This window comes from Macaca nemestrina, chromosome 2 (assembly GCF_043159975.1).
Source record: "Macaca nemestrina isolate mMacNem1 chromosome 2, mMacNem.hap1, whole genome shotgun sequence".
In the NCBI taxonomy this organism is placed as follows: domain Eukaryota; kingdom Metazoa; phylum Chordata; class Mammalia; order Primates; family Cercopithecidae; genus Macaca; species Macaca nemestrina.
In genome coordinates, this window is record NC_092126.1 from 40,640,370 (window position 1) to 40,658,515 (window position 18,146).

At 44.1% G+C, this 18,146-nt stretch overlaps 1 protein-coding gene and 1 pseudogene across 8 annotated transcripts in view; both read right to left on the reverse strand.

The window, feature by feature from the left end:
- The window catches only part of LOC105469933 (DAZ interacting zinc finger protein 1 like), a 56,371-nt gene that overhangs the window by 27,446 nt on the left and 10,779 nt on the right, over positions 1-18,146 (reverse strand). For all 8 annotated transcript variants that reach the window (XM_071090969.1, XM_071090967.1, XM_071090968.1 and 5 more), the window contains 4 exons: positions 16,793-17,374; positions 10,705-10,789; positions 7,839-7,960; positions 3,052-3,213 (listed from right to left, as the gene is read on the reverse strand). In XM_071090969.1, the coding sequence (XP_070947070.1) occupies positions 3,052-3,213; positions 7,839-7,960; positions 10,705-10,789; positions 16,793-17,293 (870 nt within the window). In that variant the 5' untranslated portion in view covers positions 17,294-17,374. The remainder of the gene's footprint in view (positions 1-3,051; positions 3,214-7,838; positions 7,961-10,704; positions 10,790-16,792; positions 17,375-18,146) is intronic.
- On the reverse strand, positions 12,310-16,769 carry LOC139361883 (keratin, type II cytoskeletal 8 pseudogene; annotated as a pseudogene).

Below are 18,146 nucleotides of genomic sequence, written 5' to 3' on the forward strand. Positions count from 1 at the left end.
TTTCATGATATTTTCATTTAGCTAGACACTCCTTCGGCATCTCAGTTTACTCCAGGTCTAATCTAAAGTTCTCTCTTTAGTCAGGTGACATAGCCAAAGTAAGCTCTCAGACTTCTGTATCAAGCAAAAAGTTTTGAGGAAAAAAATATTTTCAAAATACATAGAGTTTTCATTGGCCTTCCTCACATCAGGGAGAATCGGTTTTTGCATTTTGAAAATGAACATCTTACAGTGTTTTATTTAACAATCATTCTAAATGGAATCTTGCTTGTTTTTACCCTTAAAATTTTTTTTAAATAAATTAACAAAATGACTACCCAACTACATTGAGAATTTGGTATCCAGTTTGATTCCTATACTTTAATAAAAGTAAAACAATAAAATATTGAAAGGAGACAAGGGTAAGACACACAAACATACAAACACAATATAAATAATCCTATAGGGGAAAGGTTTTTAAAAAAGAATAAGATGGGCCGAGCGCAGTGACTCAAGCCTGTGATCCCAGCACATTGGGAGGCTGGGATGGGCAGATTACTTGAGCCCAGGAGGCCAGCCTGGGTAACATGGCGAAACCCCATCTCTACAAAAAATATGAAAATTAGCTGGGTGTGGTGGCACGTGCCTGTAGTCACAGCTACTCAGGAGGCTGAAGGAGGATCACTTGAGCCTGGGAGGTCAAGGCTGCAGTGAGCCGTGATTGTGTCACTGCATTTGAGCCTGGGCAACAGGGTGAGAACCTGTCTTAAAGGGAAAAAAAAAAAAAAGATAGGATGTTCGAGTTTAGGAGAATGTGATCCAAGTTAAAAAGGATATCATGGATGATAAGGATTATGTCCTCATTCACTGAAACTCATAATTTTCTGACCAAAAGTAACCCTTTGACCCTTGAAGAGGCGGTTTCTGAACAACAACTTGAAATTCCTATCAATACCTATTTATCAAACGTCTAGTCAGCTAGCACTGTGTCGGGGAAGTGTGGGGGTCAGGAGATGTTTGCATGCGCTTGGGAAGGATGGATGTGGAGCTGTGTATTAGGAGCATGAGGTCAGTAGTGGAGCAGCATCTTCTCTTCCACAATCATGCCTGGCCCAGGAAGCATTTTGGATGGAACGGTGTCATTTTAGGGAGCCCCCACCCCCACCCCAGTGCACACAGAGTTCTCATTTCAACCCGTCCACCTTCCACCTTTGGCTTTCCATCTCAGACAGGAATGATGGAGCACCCAAGACTCCAGGCATATGACAATTTCCTTTTGAAAAAAAATTTGCCTAGGTGTTTCTTTAGGTAAAACATGGAATGATTGTGAAAAAAGCTATTAGACGGTTCATTTTCAAAAACAAGATTCTCCTTGATCTAGGAGGACCAATGAGAGATAAATACATTTAAAAAATATTTTTCCTTAAAACTTTTTCCTTGATACAGTTTTAGTCATACAGGTTTATATGGGAAGATATGGTCAAGGGATAACTTTTTTTTTCTTTTGAGACGGAGTCTCACTCTGTCACCCAGGCTGGGGTGCAGTGGTGCGATCTCAGTTCACTGCAACCTCTACCTCCTGGGTTCAAGTTATTCTCCTACCTCAGCCTCCCAAGCAGCTGGGATAACAGGCACCCACCACCACACCCAGCTAATTTTTGTATTTTTAGTACAGACGGGGTTTCGCCATGTTGGCCATGCTGAACCACCCGCCTTGGCCTCCCAAAGTGCTGGGATTACAGGCGTGAGCCACTGCGCCCAGCCCAGGGATAACTTTAATAAGGTTTTCCTGCATAAACTTGATAGTATATCCAGTAGAAGAATAGGACCTTTGGAAATTAAAGAGCTAGGTTCAAATCCCAGCTCCATCTCTTCCTAGCTAAGTGACCTTGGGCAAGTTATATGGCCTCAATTTCTTCACCTATAAAGAAAGAATGATAGCTGGGCACAGTGGCTCAAGCCTGTAATCCCAGCACTTTGGGAAGCTGAGGTGGGAGGATCATTTGAGGTCAAAAGTTCCAGACAAGCCTGGTCAACATGGTGAAACCCCGTCTCTTCGAAAAATACAAAAATTAGCCAGGCACGGTGGCACACGCCTGTAATCCCAGATACTCTGGAGGCTGAGGCACGAGAATCACTTGAACCCAGGAGATGGAGGTTGCAGTGAGCCAACACCGCACCACTGCACTTCAGCCTGGGCGACAAAACGAGAGAATGAGAGCAAGAAAGGAAGGTGGGGGGAGGGAGGGAGTGGGGAGGGAGGGAGGGAGGGAGGGAGGGAGGGAGGGAGGGAGGGAGGGAGGAAGGAAGGAAGGAAGGAAGGAAGGAAGGAAGGAAGGAAGGAAGGAAGGAAGGAAGGAAGGAAGGAAGGAAGGAAGGAGAGAAAGAAAGAAAATAGCTTTAAAAAAAAAAAACTTCAAAAAAAAGTACTAAACTAGTAATGCACCTATTTTGAGAATGTTATGGTTGGTTGCTATGAAGATGAAAAGTTAGTGTATATAAAGTATACTGCATGGGGGCTGGAAAATAGTAAATACAGTCAGTAAATGGTAGGTATTATGTCTGACCTCTGAAGACCCCAACACAGTGTCTGGCATGTAACCAGGATTCAGGGAATATTTGTTGGGAGAAAAACGCATTCATTTAAATTTTATCCCATTTCTTGTCCAGTGATGAAACCCCTTGGCAAAAATAATACCTAGAGATATTACTATATACCAGATATACTACTGATATATTACTATATGCTAGATAATGTTACATACTGTATGTGTACTAATTTAACCCTCTCAGCAGCCTATCTTACAGTCATAAAACTGAGGCATGAGGAGGTTAACTAACTCATCCAAGGTCTCACAACCAGTATGTGACACAGCAGTGATTCAACCCCAAGGCCTCTGATATCTGGGCCTCTAATATCAGGCCTCTGATAACTGGCTTCTGATAACTGAGCTCACAGTGTTTTAGTTTCCAACAGCAGATGAAATAAAACTAGTACAAACCAAGATATAAATTTTGAGAATAAGCAGATTTCCAACAAAAGAACTTTGAAAAGCCTTTTATGTTGGGTACCTCTTCTAGTGTAGAGTTCTGGTTGGCAACATTTTTAAATTCATCCCAAAATAATTTTTTTAGTTTGTCTATTTCCCCATAAAGTTTGGTCCACTCTTGTTCTTTCCATTTATCAAATTCTTTCTTAGCTTCTACTTCCCTCTGATGAATGATCTCTGCTTCCTACAAAGAAGAGCAAGAACAATATGATGATTAATTCCACATCACAGCAAATATTTACTAAGGACCTGCTTAGGCTTCCTTGTCTATGCAAGTCACTATGGAGACCCAAAGAACATTCATCCCACAGTTCCCGTTGTTTGGACTTGGGAGGACCAGTCTAAGCCAGTCTTACCTGAACTGTAAAGTCTCTTGAGTATAGGGACTTGTTTCTTTTTCTCTATGCAGGCATACCTCTGAGATATTACAGGTTCAGTTCCAGACCACCACAATAAAGAGAATATCACAATAAAGCAAGTAGTCGAATAAAGCAAGTATCACAACAAAACAAGTGTGTCATATAAATATTTTTGCTCCCCAGTGTATATAAAAGTTGCATTTACGCTAGACTGTAACCTATTAAGTGTTCCATAGGATTATGTATAAAAAAAGTACATAACTTTATTTAAAAATATTGTATTGCTTAAAAACAAAGATAAATAGCTAGGACCTAATTAAACTAAAGAGCTTTTGCATGGCAAAAGGAACAGTAAGCAGGGTAAACAGACAACCCACAGAGTGGAAGAAAATCTTCATAATCTATGCATCTGACAAAGGACTAATATCCAGAATCTATAATGAACTCAAACAAATCAGTCAGAAAAAAACAAACAATCCCATCAAAAAGTGGGCTAAGGACATAAATACACAATTCTCAAAAGAAGATATACAAATGGCCAACAAGCATATGAAAAAATGCTCAACATCACTAATGATCGGGGAAATGCAAATCAAAACCACAATGCGATACCACCTCACTCTGGCAAGAAGGGCCATAATCAAAAAATCAAAACACAGTAGATGTTGGCATGGATGCGGTGATCAGGGAACACTTCTACGCTGCTGGTGGGAATGTAAACTAGTACAGCCACTATGGAAAACAGTGTGGAGATTCCTTAAAGAATTAAAACTAGGGCTGGGTGCGGTGGCTCACACCTGTAATACCTGCACTTTGGAAGGCCGAGGCAGGCAGATGGAGACCATCCTGTCTAACACAGTGAAACCTTGTCTCTACTCAAAATTCAAAAAATGAGCTAGGCGTGGTGGCATGCACCTGTAGTTCCAGCTACTCAGGAGGCTGAGGCAGCAGAATCGCTCGAACCCAGGAGGTGGAGGTTGCAGTGGGCTGAGGTCGCACCATTGCACTCCAGCCTGGGTGACAGAGCGAGACTCTGTCTCAAAAAAATAAATAAATAAATAAAGAATTAAAACTAGAACTACGGTTTGATCCAGGAATCCCACTACTGGGTATCTACCCAGAGGAAAAGAAGTCATTATTCAAAAAAGATACTTGCACACACATTTACGGTACCATAATCCACAATTGCAAAATCGTGGAATCAAACTAAATGCTCATCAATCAATGAGCAGATAAAGAAACTGTGAGATATATATATATCTCACAGTTATATATATATATATATATATATGAAGGAATACTACTTAGCCATAAAAAAGAATGAATTAACAACATTTGCAGTGACCTGGATCAGATTGGAGACTATTATTTTAAGTGAAGTAACTCAGGAATGGAAAATCAAACATGTATGTTTTTACTGATATGTAGGAGCTAACCTATGAGGACACAAAGGCATAAGAATGATACAGTGGACTTTGGGGACTTGAGAGGAAGAATGGGAGGGGGGGCAAGGGGTAAAAGACAACAAATATGGTTTTGCTGTGTATATGGTTCAGGGATGGGTGCACCAAAATCTCACAAGTCACCACTAAAGAACTTACTCATGTAAACAAATGCTACCTGTACCCCAATAACTTATGGAAAAATAAAAAATAATAATAAAATTTTTAAAAAATACTTTATTGCTAAAAAATGCTAACGATCATCTGATCCTTTAGTAAGTCATAATCTTTTTGCTGGTGCTGGGTCTTGCCTTGAGGTTGATGGCTGCTGACTGATGAGGGTTGGGTGCTGTGGCAATTTCTTAAAATAAGACAACAGACCAGGCATAGTGGCTCACGCCTGTAACCCCAACACTTTAGGAGGCCGAGGTGGGTGGATCACTTAAAGTCAAGAGTTCAAGACCAACCTGTCCAACATGGCAAAACCTCTGTCTCTACTAAAAATACAAAAAATTAGCCAGGTGTGGCAGCATGTGCCTGGAATCTGTTACTGTTACCAGGCTGAGGCAGGAGAATCACTTGAACCCAGGAGGCGGAGGTTGCAGTGAGCCAAGATCATGCCACTGCACTCCAGCCTGGGCGACAGAGCAAGACTCTGTCAAAAAAAAAAGACACCAGTGAAGTTTGCCACATGGACTGACTCCTCCTTTCATGAAAGATCTCTCTGTAGCATGAGATGCTCTTTGGTAGCATTTGACACACAGTAGAATTTCTTTCAAAATCAGAGCCAATTCTCTTAAACTTTACTGCTGCTTTCTCAACTAAGTTTGTGTAATATTTTAAGTCCTTTCTTATCATTTCAACAATGTTCACAGCATCTTCAGCAGTAGTAGAGTCCATCTCAAGAAATTCCTTTATTTGCTCATCCATAAGAAGCAATTCCTCAACCATTAGTTTTATCATGAGGTTGCGGCACAGTCCCATCTTCAGGCTCCACTTCTAAGTCTATTTCTCTTGCTATTTCCACCACATCTGCAGTGGCTTCCTCCACTGAAGTCTTGAATCCCTTAAAGTCATCCAAGATGACTGGAATCTATTTCATCCAAACTCCAACCTTCTCCAAAGAATCACACATTTGCTTAATGGCATCCAGAATGGCAAATCCTTTCCAAAAGGTTTTCAATTTACTTTGCTCATATCCATCAGAGGAATCACTATCTAGACAGCTATAACCTTACAAAATGTATTTCTTAAATAATAAAACTTGGAAGTCAAAATTACTCCTTGATTCATGGGCTGCAGAATGGATATTGTGTTAACAGGCTTGAAAACAATACAAATCTCCTTGTACATCTCCACCAGAGCTCTTAGGTGACCAGGAACATTGTCAATGAGCAGTAATTATTTTGAAAAGAATATTTTTTTAGCAGTAGATCTCAACAGAGGGCTTAAAATATTCAGTAAACCATGCTGTAAACAGCTGTGCTGTCATCTGGACTTTCTTTTCCATTTTTGGAACACAGGTAGAGTAGAGCTAGCATAATTCTTAAGGACCCTAGAATTTTCACAGTAGCAAATGAGCATTGGCTTCAACTTAAAGTCACCAGCTGTATTAGACCCTAACAAGAGAATCATGCTGTTCTTTGAAATTGTGAAGCCAGGCATTGTCTTATCTCTAGCTATAAAAGTTCTAGATGGCTTCTTCCTATAGAAGGTTATTTTTTCTACACTGAAAATCTGTTTAGTACAGTTACCTTCATCAATGATCTTAGCTAGATCCTCAAGATAACTTGCTGCAGCTTCTATATTAGCACTTGCTGCTTCACATTGCACTTTCATTGCTATGGAGATGGCTTCTTTCCTTAAACCTATGAACCAACCTCTTATAGCTTCCAACTTTTCTCCTGCAGCTTCGTCACTCTCAGCCTTCATAGAAGTGAAGAGAGTTAGGTCCTTGCTCTGGATTAAGCTTCGGCTTAAGGGAATTTTGTGGCTGGTCTGATCTTCTATCCAGACCACTAAAACTTTCTCCATCTCAGTAATAAGGCTGTTTCACTTTCTTAACATTTGTGTGGTCAGTGGAGTAGTACTTTAAATTTCCTTCAAATCTCCCTTGTATTCACAACTTGGCTGTTTGGCACAAGAGGCCTGCCTCTCAACCCATCTCAGCTTTCGACATGCCTTCGTCACTAAACTTAATCATTCCTACTTTTTGATGTAAAGTGAGAGATGCTTAAGTTTGCCATCTTATATGGACAGTTTGTGGCACCCCAAAACAATTACAACAGTAACATCAAAGATCACTGATCACAGATCACCATAACATTATTTTTCATAATAATGAAAAAGTTTGAAATATTGTGAGAATTACCAAAATGTGATTCATAGACATGAAGTGAGCACAAGCTGTTGGAAAATGATGCTGATAAATTTGCTCAACACAGAGTTGGCACAAACCTTCAATGTGCAAACAATACAATGTCTGTAAAACACACAAAACACAAAAAAAGAGGTATGCCTGTATTCGTCACAATACCCACTATGCAGCTGGTGCTCAATAAATGCATGCTGAGGGGATGAATAATGAAGGGATGAGCAGGGTAACTTCATGTATTTTCATTCTACAAACATTTACTGAGCATCTTCTCTGCGCTGAGTTCTGGAGCTTTCAGAATCAAACCCAGTCTTTGTCCTCAAAAAGTTAACTTACAGTATTGTGTACGAAGCTAAAATTCAAGTGCAAATGTCCTCAGAGGGTGCTGACTAATGCAGGAAACTGCATCTCTCTGCTCTACTTTCGTCCACATAAGTCTGGCAAAAATAATTCAATTTTCCTTTCCAGGCTACCTAAAATCATTTGCCGTGTCTGAGAAGGCACTATCCCAGTTCTGACTCTCAGCTCTGGGAAACCAGCCGGAACATTTGCCCTGTGGGATTCCTGTGCATCAAGGGTCTCCTGGGGTAGGTCCATGACCCGGGTCTCCCTGATGTTTTCTCTCCCTGCCCACCTGGAGCTGCCGCTGCCTCTCCACCTCCCTCTGAGCTTCCAGCTCCTCTTGGGTCCACTTTAGCTTGGCCCGTAGCTCTTCTAACACCTCTTCCACTGGCTGTTCCTGCTTCTTCTGTTTTCCTGTGGGGTCCATGCAAAGACAGGTGATCAGTTTAAGTCCAAAAATCAAGGGAATGTAGTTTCTCACCTCGTCAATCAGCCACATCTCGGTCTGAAACCAGCTTCACTACTTAGTACATTGACCTTGGGCAAAGAACATAACCTCAGTGTCCCTCTGTTTCCCCAAACTGGAAAATAGAGATAACAATAGCACCTAACTCAGAGGGCTGCTGTAAGGATGAAATGTGAGAATGCAAAGTGCTTAGCATAGTGCTTGGCACGACAGCTCAAAAAATGTGAATTACTTTTGTACTATCACTTAAAGTAAGTATTTTGACAGTACTGACATATGGAAATAGAAATTTAAAATTACTGTAGTAACAGAACAGAATATCAAATAGCATGTACACCAATTATCAATAAAAAGAACATATCTATGTATCCTGACAGTAATCAGAGAGAATTTTAAAGTAATAAAAATCATTGTAGTTTTAAGTTCACTGTTTTCAGTAATGTACGTGTATACTTTTAAATGTCAGGCCAGGCGCGGTGGCTCATGCCTGTAATCCCAGCACTTTGGGAGGCCGAGGCGGGCTGATCAAGACCAGCCTGACCAACATGGTGAAACCCCGTCTCTACTGAAAAAACAAAAAAAATTAGCCGAGTGTGGTGGCGGGTGCCTGTAACCACAGCTACTCGGGAGGCTGAGGCAGAAGAATTGCTTGAACCCCGGAGGCAGAGGTTGCAGTGAGCCAAGATAGTACCAATGCACTCTAGCCTGGGAGACACAGCAAGACTCCGTCTCAATAAATAAATAAATAAATAAATTTCAAATGAAAAAGCAGCAGCATGTATTATAAAGAACCAAAGCTCCTTTAAGTGTATACTTTAAATTGTTTAAGTGAATAAAAAGATTCAGAATAAATTATAAAAAACATCCTAACTGAACCACACACTAATGATAAAGCAAGAGTTCAGGGTCAAAAAAGAATCCAATTATTCTTGAACATTTGTTACTTTTTAAAGCATATTTAGTGATTACTAGATAAATCATACTGTTATTAAAATTCTAAGCCTTTTCTTTGAAAAGCGATGTGGCTTTTCTCAGGTTGGACATTTTACAAACAAGCAACTTTAGTTGCAGTAGAAATTAATCTGCTTTAACAATATGATTTGAGGCGACTGTAGAATAGGAGAGCGGGGCATCTGGGAAGTCAGCTGCCTGCGAATAAAGAGGCCATGACCATTAACATAGCAAAAGTGATCTTAAGAACACATTTCTCTCTCCTTACAGCACTTTACATTAAGGAAATAAGAAGAACTATGCACAAAGATTGACAAGTAAGAATATCAATTATCATGTGATTTATAATAAAGAAATGTTGGGGTAAGCCATATATTCAACAGGAGGAAATTGTGAAATAAATTATGATAGCCACTTAATGAAATACTATTCGGCCATTAAAAAATCACATTTTCAAAGATAATTTAATGACACTGGAAAATATGACATATTCTTAAATGAAAATAAGCAATAGTCAAAGCGCACACTATATGATTATATATGTCTACAGAAAAAAAATGACAGAGAATACACCAAAATATTAACTGCTGGTGATATTGTCCATGGTTTTTATTTTCTCTTTTCTAATTTCCTATATTTAAATTTTCTATATCAGAGACACATTTTTATTCAAAAAAATTGAAGGCATGGAAAATTTATTTTTCCTTATAGCCTCCAATGCAGAACTAAGAAGAATTAGATATGCATTAAATACATAGTTTTAGGTAAGTGATACTTCTTTTATGAAAAGGGAATTTGAATGATGGAAAATAGGAAAAGATGTACGTAATGGCATTTTTACATCTATATTTGTTTTATGTTTTAACTAATGTTTCTTATTGAACCTCAAAAAGGGAATATAGGTTGAGCACAATGGCTCACGCCTATAATCCCAGCACTTTGGGAGGCCAAAGCAGGCAGATCGCTTGAGCCCAGGAATTTGAGACCAGCCTGGCCAACATAGTGAGACCTCATCTCTATGAAAAATGTTTAAAATGAGTCAGGTATGGTGGTGTGTGCCTGTAGTCCCAGCTACTCAGGAGGCTGAGGGAGGGGGATCGCTTGAGCCCGGGAGGTGGAGGCTGCAGAGGAGCCAAGATCAAGCCACTGCACTCCACCCTGGGTGACAGAGTGAGACCCTGTCTCAAAAGTGAATGTAAAATATGCAAATCTCTTTATGGGGAAAACATACAGCCTTGCTCCTCATTTTGGAATCTGAAGTTGTAAAATTAAAGTGATTAGGTCATGATAATCTCAAGTATGTAGAAAAGTCAAAGAACTGGTCTGACTGCCCATTCACCCCATTTAGGCTTATTTGTGGCTGGCATCAGGAAATTGCAGATTCGCAGAAGGCTGAAAGGTAAGAGCCCTTCAAAGTCACTCCATCTGACTGCCCCATTCACAGCGAAGGCCACTGAGACACAGAGGGGAAAGCATGGACCAAGGTTACATAATAAATAGGGACAGAGCTAAGACTGAAATCTACCTGTCTGACTCCAGCCCTTCTTTACACATGGGGTCAGAAACCCTTCCAACCCATGGGGGCTCCCCGGGTGGTGGATGGTGGGATCATCCCACCCCCAATTGGACAGTGAGGCTCTGAGAGAAGTTTTGGGTGGTATAGGTGGTCGCCACCCACTGAATACCAGCCCCCGGCCCTTCCACAGTCCCAGAAGGGGCCCAGGCTGCTGTCTGGACTCACCACCTTCTGCCACGCCTGCATGCCTGCGCTGGATGTGGCCCCGGAGAAAGGTGGCATTCATGAATGTCTTGTCACACAGGTGGCACTATACAGAGAGGAAGCAATGGGGAGTACAGGATTAGGTCACCTGAGTCAGCCTGGGATTTTCCCTATATCAAAGCCCCCATCCCCTTGGGACCCCTGGGCTGCTTCAGAAATAAAGAATTTAATTTACTGAGCAAGGCAATGATGTCAACCCATGCTGCCCACTAGGATCACCTGGGGAGCTTTAAAATACCACCAGTGTCCCGGGAAACTGCGAACACTGACTGGATATTTGATGATACTAAGGAATTTCTGTTGCTTTTTCAGAGAGTGATGATGGTGTTCGTCTATGTTTAAAAGTCAGTCTTTCTCTTTTAGAGACACAAATAGAGATATTGAAATATTACGAATAAAATCATATTGCTAATATGCTTCAAAATAATCCAGAAGTGGGAGAAAGTGTGCAGGGGAAGAGACGCAACAACACTGGCCACGGGTTGATACTGTTAGTGCGTAGATAAAGGTTCATTAAATGATTCTCTCTACTACTGCATATGTTTGAAATTTTCCATAATAAAAACCTTTTTTTTTTTTGAGACGGAGTCTCACTCTGTTGCCCAGGCTGGAGTGCAGTGGCTGGATCTCAGCTCACTGCAAGCTCCGCCTCCCGGGTTTACGCCATTCTCCTGCCTCAGCCTCCCGAGTAGCTGGGACTACAGGCGCCCGCCACCTCGCCCGGCTAGTTTTTTGTATTTTTTAGTAGAGACGGGGTTTCACTGTGTTAGCCAGGATGGTCTCGATCTCCTGACCTCGTGATCCGCTTTTAAAATATGCCAATGTCTATGTCCCACCCCAGGGTGGAGAACCACCAGAGGCAGGGGTTAGCAAATAAACAGCATCTGTAATGCCACATCCCTCTCCTAAGACATTTCAGACATAAGCAATCTATCTACATCGTCTTCTCACTGTAAAATTTCAGAATTCTTCTCAACACAGCTTTGGAGGCTGCCATTGCTAGTTAATCCATAGGCAGATTATTTGCTATCTTTGCAGACAATTATGACAGGAATTGCCAGCTGTTCCCCAATACCCATTTTCCTTTTCTTCCTTGGTAATAGTAAGTCCTGTGGCCAATGAGAATAAACACTCTATGACCCAACCTTCCTAGCAACCAGGTGTGTCCACAGGCCTTACTACTACAAGGGTTCTGACCCTTTTAATCATAAACATCATATCAATTATATCAATTTGTTATCAATTAATAATATATCGTAACGATTCCTTCTGTCCCACTGTGATATTGTGATACAATATGAATGCAGGCTGGGCACAGTGGCTCACACTTAAAATCCTAGAACTTTGGGAGGCTGAGGTGGGTGGATCACTTGAGCCCAGGAGTTCGAGACCAGCCTGGGCAACCTGGAGAAACCTTGTCTCTACAAAAAATTAGCCAAACATGGTGATAGATGCTTATAGTCCTAACTACTCAGGAGGCTGAGGTGGGGGGATCACCTGAGCCTGGGAGGTTAAGGCTGCAGTGAGCCATGATCAGATGGCAGCCTGGGTGACAGAGTGAGACCCTGTCTCAAAAAAAAAAAAAAAAAAAGTAAATTTGGTCTTTGTTTCTAGTTTCTGGCAGGGAGCTCCTAAAACACTTAAAACAAGCTTGTTTAACCTGCAGCCCATAGGCTATATGTGACCCAGAACAGCTTTGAATGCGGTCCAACACAAATTTGTAAACTTTCTTAAAACACTGTGAGATTTTTAAGAATTTTTTTTTTTTTTTAGCTCATCAGCTATCATTGTTAGTGTATTTTATGTGAGGCTCAAGACAATTCTTCTTCTTCCAGTGGGGCCCAGGGAAACCAAAAGATTGGACACCCCTGACTTAAAATCTTCAGAGTGATAAGGGTGATAAAAGCATCTTTTGTAATAATATTTGGTCTTAGTCCCCAGTTCATGACACAAGAGATTCTGAGATCTTTGGAATCTCCAGAGTAATAAGAGCATCTACTATAGTTTGAATGTTTGTTCCTTCCAAATCTCATGTTGAAATTTAATCTCCAATGTGGCAGTGTTGAGAGGTGGGGCCTAGTGGGAGGTATTTGGGTCATGGGGCAGATCCCTCATATACAGATTAATGCCCTCCCTTGAAGGTGAGGGAGTTCTCATTCTTATTAGTTTGACAGAGCTGGTTGTTAGAAAGAGCTTGGCACCTCCCTCTCCCCTTACTTCCGCTCTTGCCATGAGCTCTGCATAGGCCAGCTCCCCTTTACCTTCCACCAGGAGTGAAACCAGTCAGAGGCCCTCACCAGGTGCCCAGTCTTGAACCTTCCAGCCAGCATAACTGTGAGTCAAATAACCTCTTTTCTTTATAAATTACCCAGCTTCGCGTATTCCTTTATAGCAACACTAAACTTACTAAGACAGTGTTTTTTGTATGCTAATGAAAGGACTGGTGGCTGGGCACCTTCTGCCCCACCCGACAAATGACTTTCTGGGGACCAACCCCTATCCTTTTTCTCTTTGGCTCAACAGCCAAAGGATGCTGGGCTCAGCTAATCCTCCCAGGATGGGGGTTGGTCACCAGAAAGACCAAGGCACGGGGAGAGGGTTGGAACTTTCAGCCCCACCCTCCAGCCCCCAGGGAGGGAAGAGGGGCTGGACTACTAAGCCATGGCCAATGATTTAATCAATTATGCATGCTTGGTGGAATCTCCATAAAACCCCTAAATGATGGGATTTAGAGAGTTTCCAGATGGGTAAATACTGAGGTGCTAGGAGGTGGCATACCCAGAAAGGGCAGGGAAGTTCTGAGTCCCTTCTCCCATACCTTGTACTCTCGTGTCCTCAGCGCATCTCTTCCATTTGACTATTCTGACTTCTATCCTTATAACAAACTGGTAATAAAGTGTCTTCTTCCTGAGTTTTGTGAACCATTCTAGCAAATTATTGAACCTCAGGATGGAGTTATGGGAACCCTCAATTTGTGGCCAGTTAGTCAGAAGCACAGGAGGCCTGGGTATCTGAAATGGACCAGTCTTATGAACCTCAGGATGGAGTTATGGGAACCCTCAATTTGTGGCCAGTTAGTCAGAAGTACAGGAGGCCTGGGTATCTGAAGTGGACCAGTCTTATGGGACTGATCCCTTAACTCATGGGATCCGATGCTAACTCCAGGTAGATAGTGTCAGAATTGAAATTAAGGGCACCCAGTTGGCATTGGAGAATTGGTTGGTGTAAGGAAAAAAAACACACATTTGGTGTCAGAAGTGTTATGAGCAGAAATAGGAAACCCACCCATCCACAAACTATGAATGTCTTAAAAACCTGAACCAGCATGACTTGTGCCCACATCCTCAGAGCCTGGCACAGGGCCTAGCCGCCATGACAATTTTTATTAAAGGGAAAACATTCCCAATCCATACTTCCGCGGAGACACATTCAAATGCTCATGCTGCTTTGGGAAATGAACTGTCACTTAGTAGAATAATGGAGTCAGTATTCCAGGATAGGCCTGGCTCCACCAATCCCTTGTCACACATAGATTCAATACATACACACACACACACCTTTACACAACACACTCCTCTACATACACATAAAATCCTCCATCATACATAAATATGCACGCACTCACACCCTCTATAAACACACTCTTAGACACATATACATCCTTCTTTTACATACACATCCTTACACACTCTCCATAAGTACATAACATACTCTTACTCACATATATACCCTTCCTTCATTCATTCACACACACACAAACACTATTTTTTTGTTTTTTGTTTGTTTGTTTGTTTGGCAGAGATAGCTGAGGTTTCATTTTGGACCAAAAAAAAAAGAAAAGCTATTGAATTGTTTTGTAGCTGGAGGCATGGGCATGGGCAAGGGGGGTCCCTAGGCAGTAAACTCCCCCACAGGTGGGTTGACGGCTAGGGCTGAGCCTCAGGTGGGTCTCCCGTTCCCTGTGCTACCCTGCACAGCAGCCTCCCACCATCACCCCGGGCTCTGGGGCAGCCACAGGAGGGGCAGGCTGAGAGGGGCTGCCGCAGCTGTTCACTTGGGCAGGATGTCAGAGGACTCAGACACCAGCTTCCCATTGCGAGTCTCTATCTTCTTCACAACCACAGTGGCCCTGGTGGAGCTGGTGCAGCTGAAGGAGCTGGAGCCTGCACCAGAGCCAAAGCTGGAGCCCAAGCCGTAGCTGAGGCCAGGGCTTGTGAGGCCCCTATAGGCTGAGCTCAGACCACCTGCATAGCTGCTGGTGGTCTTTGTATGGATACTCCTGTTCTGCATCCCAGACTCCAGCCGGTTCTCCTCACCCTCCAGCAGCTTCCAGTAGGTGGCGATCTCGATGTCCAGGGCTAGCTTGACATTCATCAGCTCCTGGTACTCATGCAGTTGCCGCGCCATGTCCTGCTTGGTCCGCTGCAGGGTGGCCTCCAGCTCAGAGAGCTTGGTGTTGACATCCTTAATAGCCAGCTCCCCACATTGCTTGGCATCTGCGATGCCCTCTGGACTTTGAGGCCCTCAATCTCAGCCTGGAGCTGGCTGATACTCTGGTTCATCTCGGAGATCTCAGTCTTTGTACGCTGCAGGTCATCCCTGTGTTTCCCAGCCAGCATTTGCAACTCCTCATACTTGATCTGGTACATGCTCTCAGCCTTAGCCCAGCTGCAGTTGGCGATCTCCTTGTACTGCGCCTTGACCTCAGCGATGATGCTGTCCATGTCAGGGAGCGGCTGTTGTCCATGGACAGCACCACAGGCATGTCCAAGATCTGGGACTGCAGCTCCTGGATCTCCTCTTCGTACAGCCGCCTGAGGAAGTTGATCTCGTCAGTCAGCCCTTCCAGGCGAGACTCCAGCTCCACCTTGTTCACATAACCTTCATCCACATCCTTTTGATGAGGACAAATTCATTCTCCATCTCTGTACACTTATTGATCCCATCCTCATACTTGTTCTTGAAGCCCTCCATAAGGCCCTGCATGTTGCCAAGCTCTGCCTCCAGCTTCAGCTTCTCCTGGCCCAGAGTCTCCAGCTGCTGCCTAAGGTTGTTGATGTAGCTCTCAAACATGTTGACCGAGTTGACTCTGAGCCGTCTTCTGCTGCTGCAGGAGGCTCCACTTGGTCTCCAGCATCTTGTTCTGCTGCTCCAGGAACCGCACCTTGTCAATGAAGGAGGCAAACTTGTTGCTGAGGGTCTTGATCTGCTCTCTCTCCTGGGTGCGCATGGCCTGGATGTTGGGGTCCATCTCCAGGTTAAGGGGGCTCAGCAGGCTCTGGTTGACTGTGATGGCAGTGATGCCTACCATGCCACTGGCCCCACCACAGCCTCCACCCAGGCCAACCCGGAAGCTGCTGCTGCCCACTCAGGAGAAGCTCAAGGAGCCAATGCAGGCACTGGGCCTACTCATGTAGGAGCAGCTGCTGAAGGCCTGGGGGCCAGAGGTGGCACCTTGTAGGACTTCTGGGTCACCGTGATGAACATGGTAGAAGCAGGAGCGGAGGCAGGTGGGCTGAACCAGGCGGAGATTCCAGAAGGAGCAGAGAAGCTGCTTCTTGGTCACAAACACTATTAATACACCTTTTTATACATGCTCCAGAGTTGTATCCTTTATAATATAGTACGAGCACACATTACACATCACACACCCTACATACACACAGAGGTACCCTCAAGTATTCACATACACACACATTAAACACACACACGTATTCACACCATTTACAAACACACACACACACTCTCCATACATTCATGCATATACATACACTAGACATGCACCCTCTCCATAAACACACACACCTCCAACACATGTACAGTCTACACACACACACACACACACACACACACACACACACACTGTAGAACCTAATGAGACACCCCCAGGCTCTCTGGCCATGAGCAGCATCTCTGAAATCTGCTCCTAACCAGTGAGAACAGCCCCCAGCAGCCTTGTGGCCCCAGCAGTGCTGCCCAGTGGCAACAGCTGCCCAGTGGCTGGGGCGCACAGCCCTCCCACTCTGCCTGCCTGGTGGAGATTCCTCACCGTGTGGTAGCTGTGGGCGCCTGTCTGCATTAGCAGCTGCTGCAGGGTGCTGATCATCTTGCGACGCCGGCGGCTCTCCTCCCGCACACCCTTGAGCTCATCAGCCTGGCGGCCCAGCTCCTGCTGACCACGCTGCTGTTGGCCCAGGCTGGTCTGCAGCCGTGCCTCCAGCTGGGCAATGCTGGCACTCAGGCAATCCTGGCAGTGCAGCAGGTACTCGATGATAAGCTGTGCCAGGCGCAGCACCTTGAGCAGTGCCGGGTCCACAGGCTGCCCACAGCGGTTGCATACCTCCCGGTCCAAGTTGCAGAAGGTGATGCCAGCAATGTTCTCCTGCAGAGTGGCCACATCCAGCTCCCGGGCCACGCGGTCTACATCCAGGGTGCTAATGCGCCTCCAGTCCATGCTATCGTGGCGAGGCTGAAACTTGAAGGTGGGGAACGTGTAGGCCCCAAAGAGGGGGCCACTGAGGCCCTCAGCAGTGGCAGCTGGGGACTGCATGGGCAGAGGAAGCCCTGAGCTGACCACCAGAGGAGGGTGGCACCAAGACCACGGCAGTAGGCCAAGGAGCTGAGAGAAGGCCTGGAAAATGAGAAGAGAGTCCAAGTTAGGTGAGGTGTGTGTGGCTGCACATACTGTATATCTGGCCAGCAAGGGCCTAAGCGGGGCAAAGTGAGGTGTCGTTGCAGCAGCTGTAGCATTCATGGTGTGTGCTGACATGGCCAGAGCTGTGGAAAGAAAATGTGGGCTTTGCAATCACACAGATGTGAATTCGAATGTTCTGCCTTGGGCAAGTCCCTGCACATCTTTAAGCCTCCTGGGTCTAAGGAGGAACATGGGGCCCACTGTGTAGGCATGTGGTGAGGAATGAGGCAAGTGAAGCACCCAGCCTAGTGCCTGGTACACAGCAGGTCCTCAGTGAGCCCCCTCTGCAAAGCCCACCTCCACTGCAGGAGTGCATGGCAAAGGCCTCTGTCAGCAGGTGGCTATCAAATTTAGAAATGGGTCCTTCTGCAACCCTATTTTTATATCAGGATAAAGTCCAACAACTTGCTGTGAGTGACCAAGGTACCTAATATCTACCCTGTCTTCTCTTTCTCCTGTAACTACAGGATTCTAGTAGAACACGAGTGAACTACCTTTCCTAGCTTCTCCAGCAATAACATGTGATCATATGACTAAGTTCTCTCTCCTGGAATGTGAGTGAAATGATGTCCACCCCTGTCAAGAGGGACTTAAGGGAGTCACGGAGTCTGCCACGTGATGCTCAATCCATCATGGGCTTTTTTAACTTAACAGTTAAGTAAAAAGATCTCCAGTTTTTTTTGCCAAGACTCAGATTCTACTCTCAAAA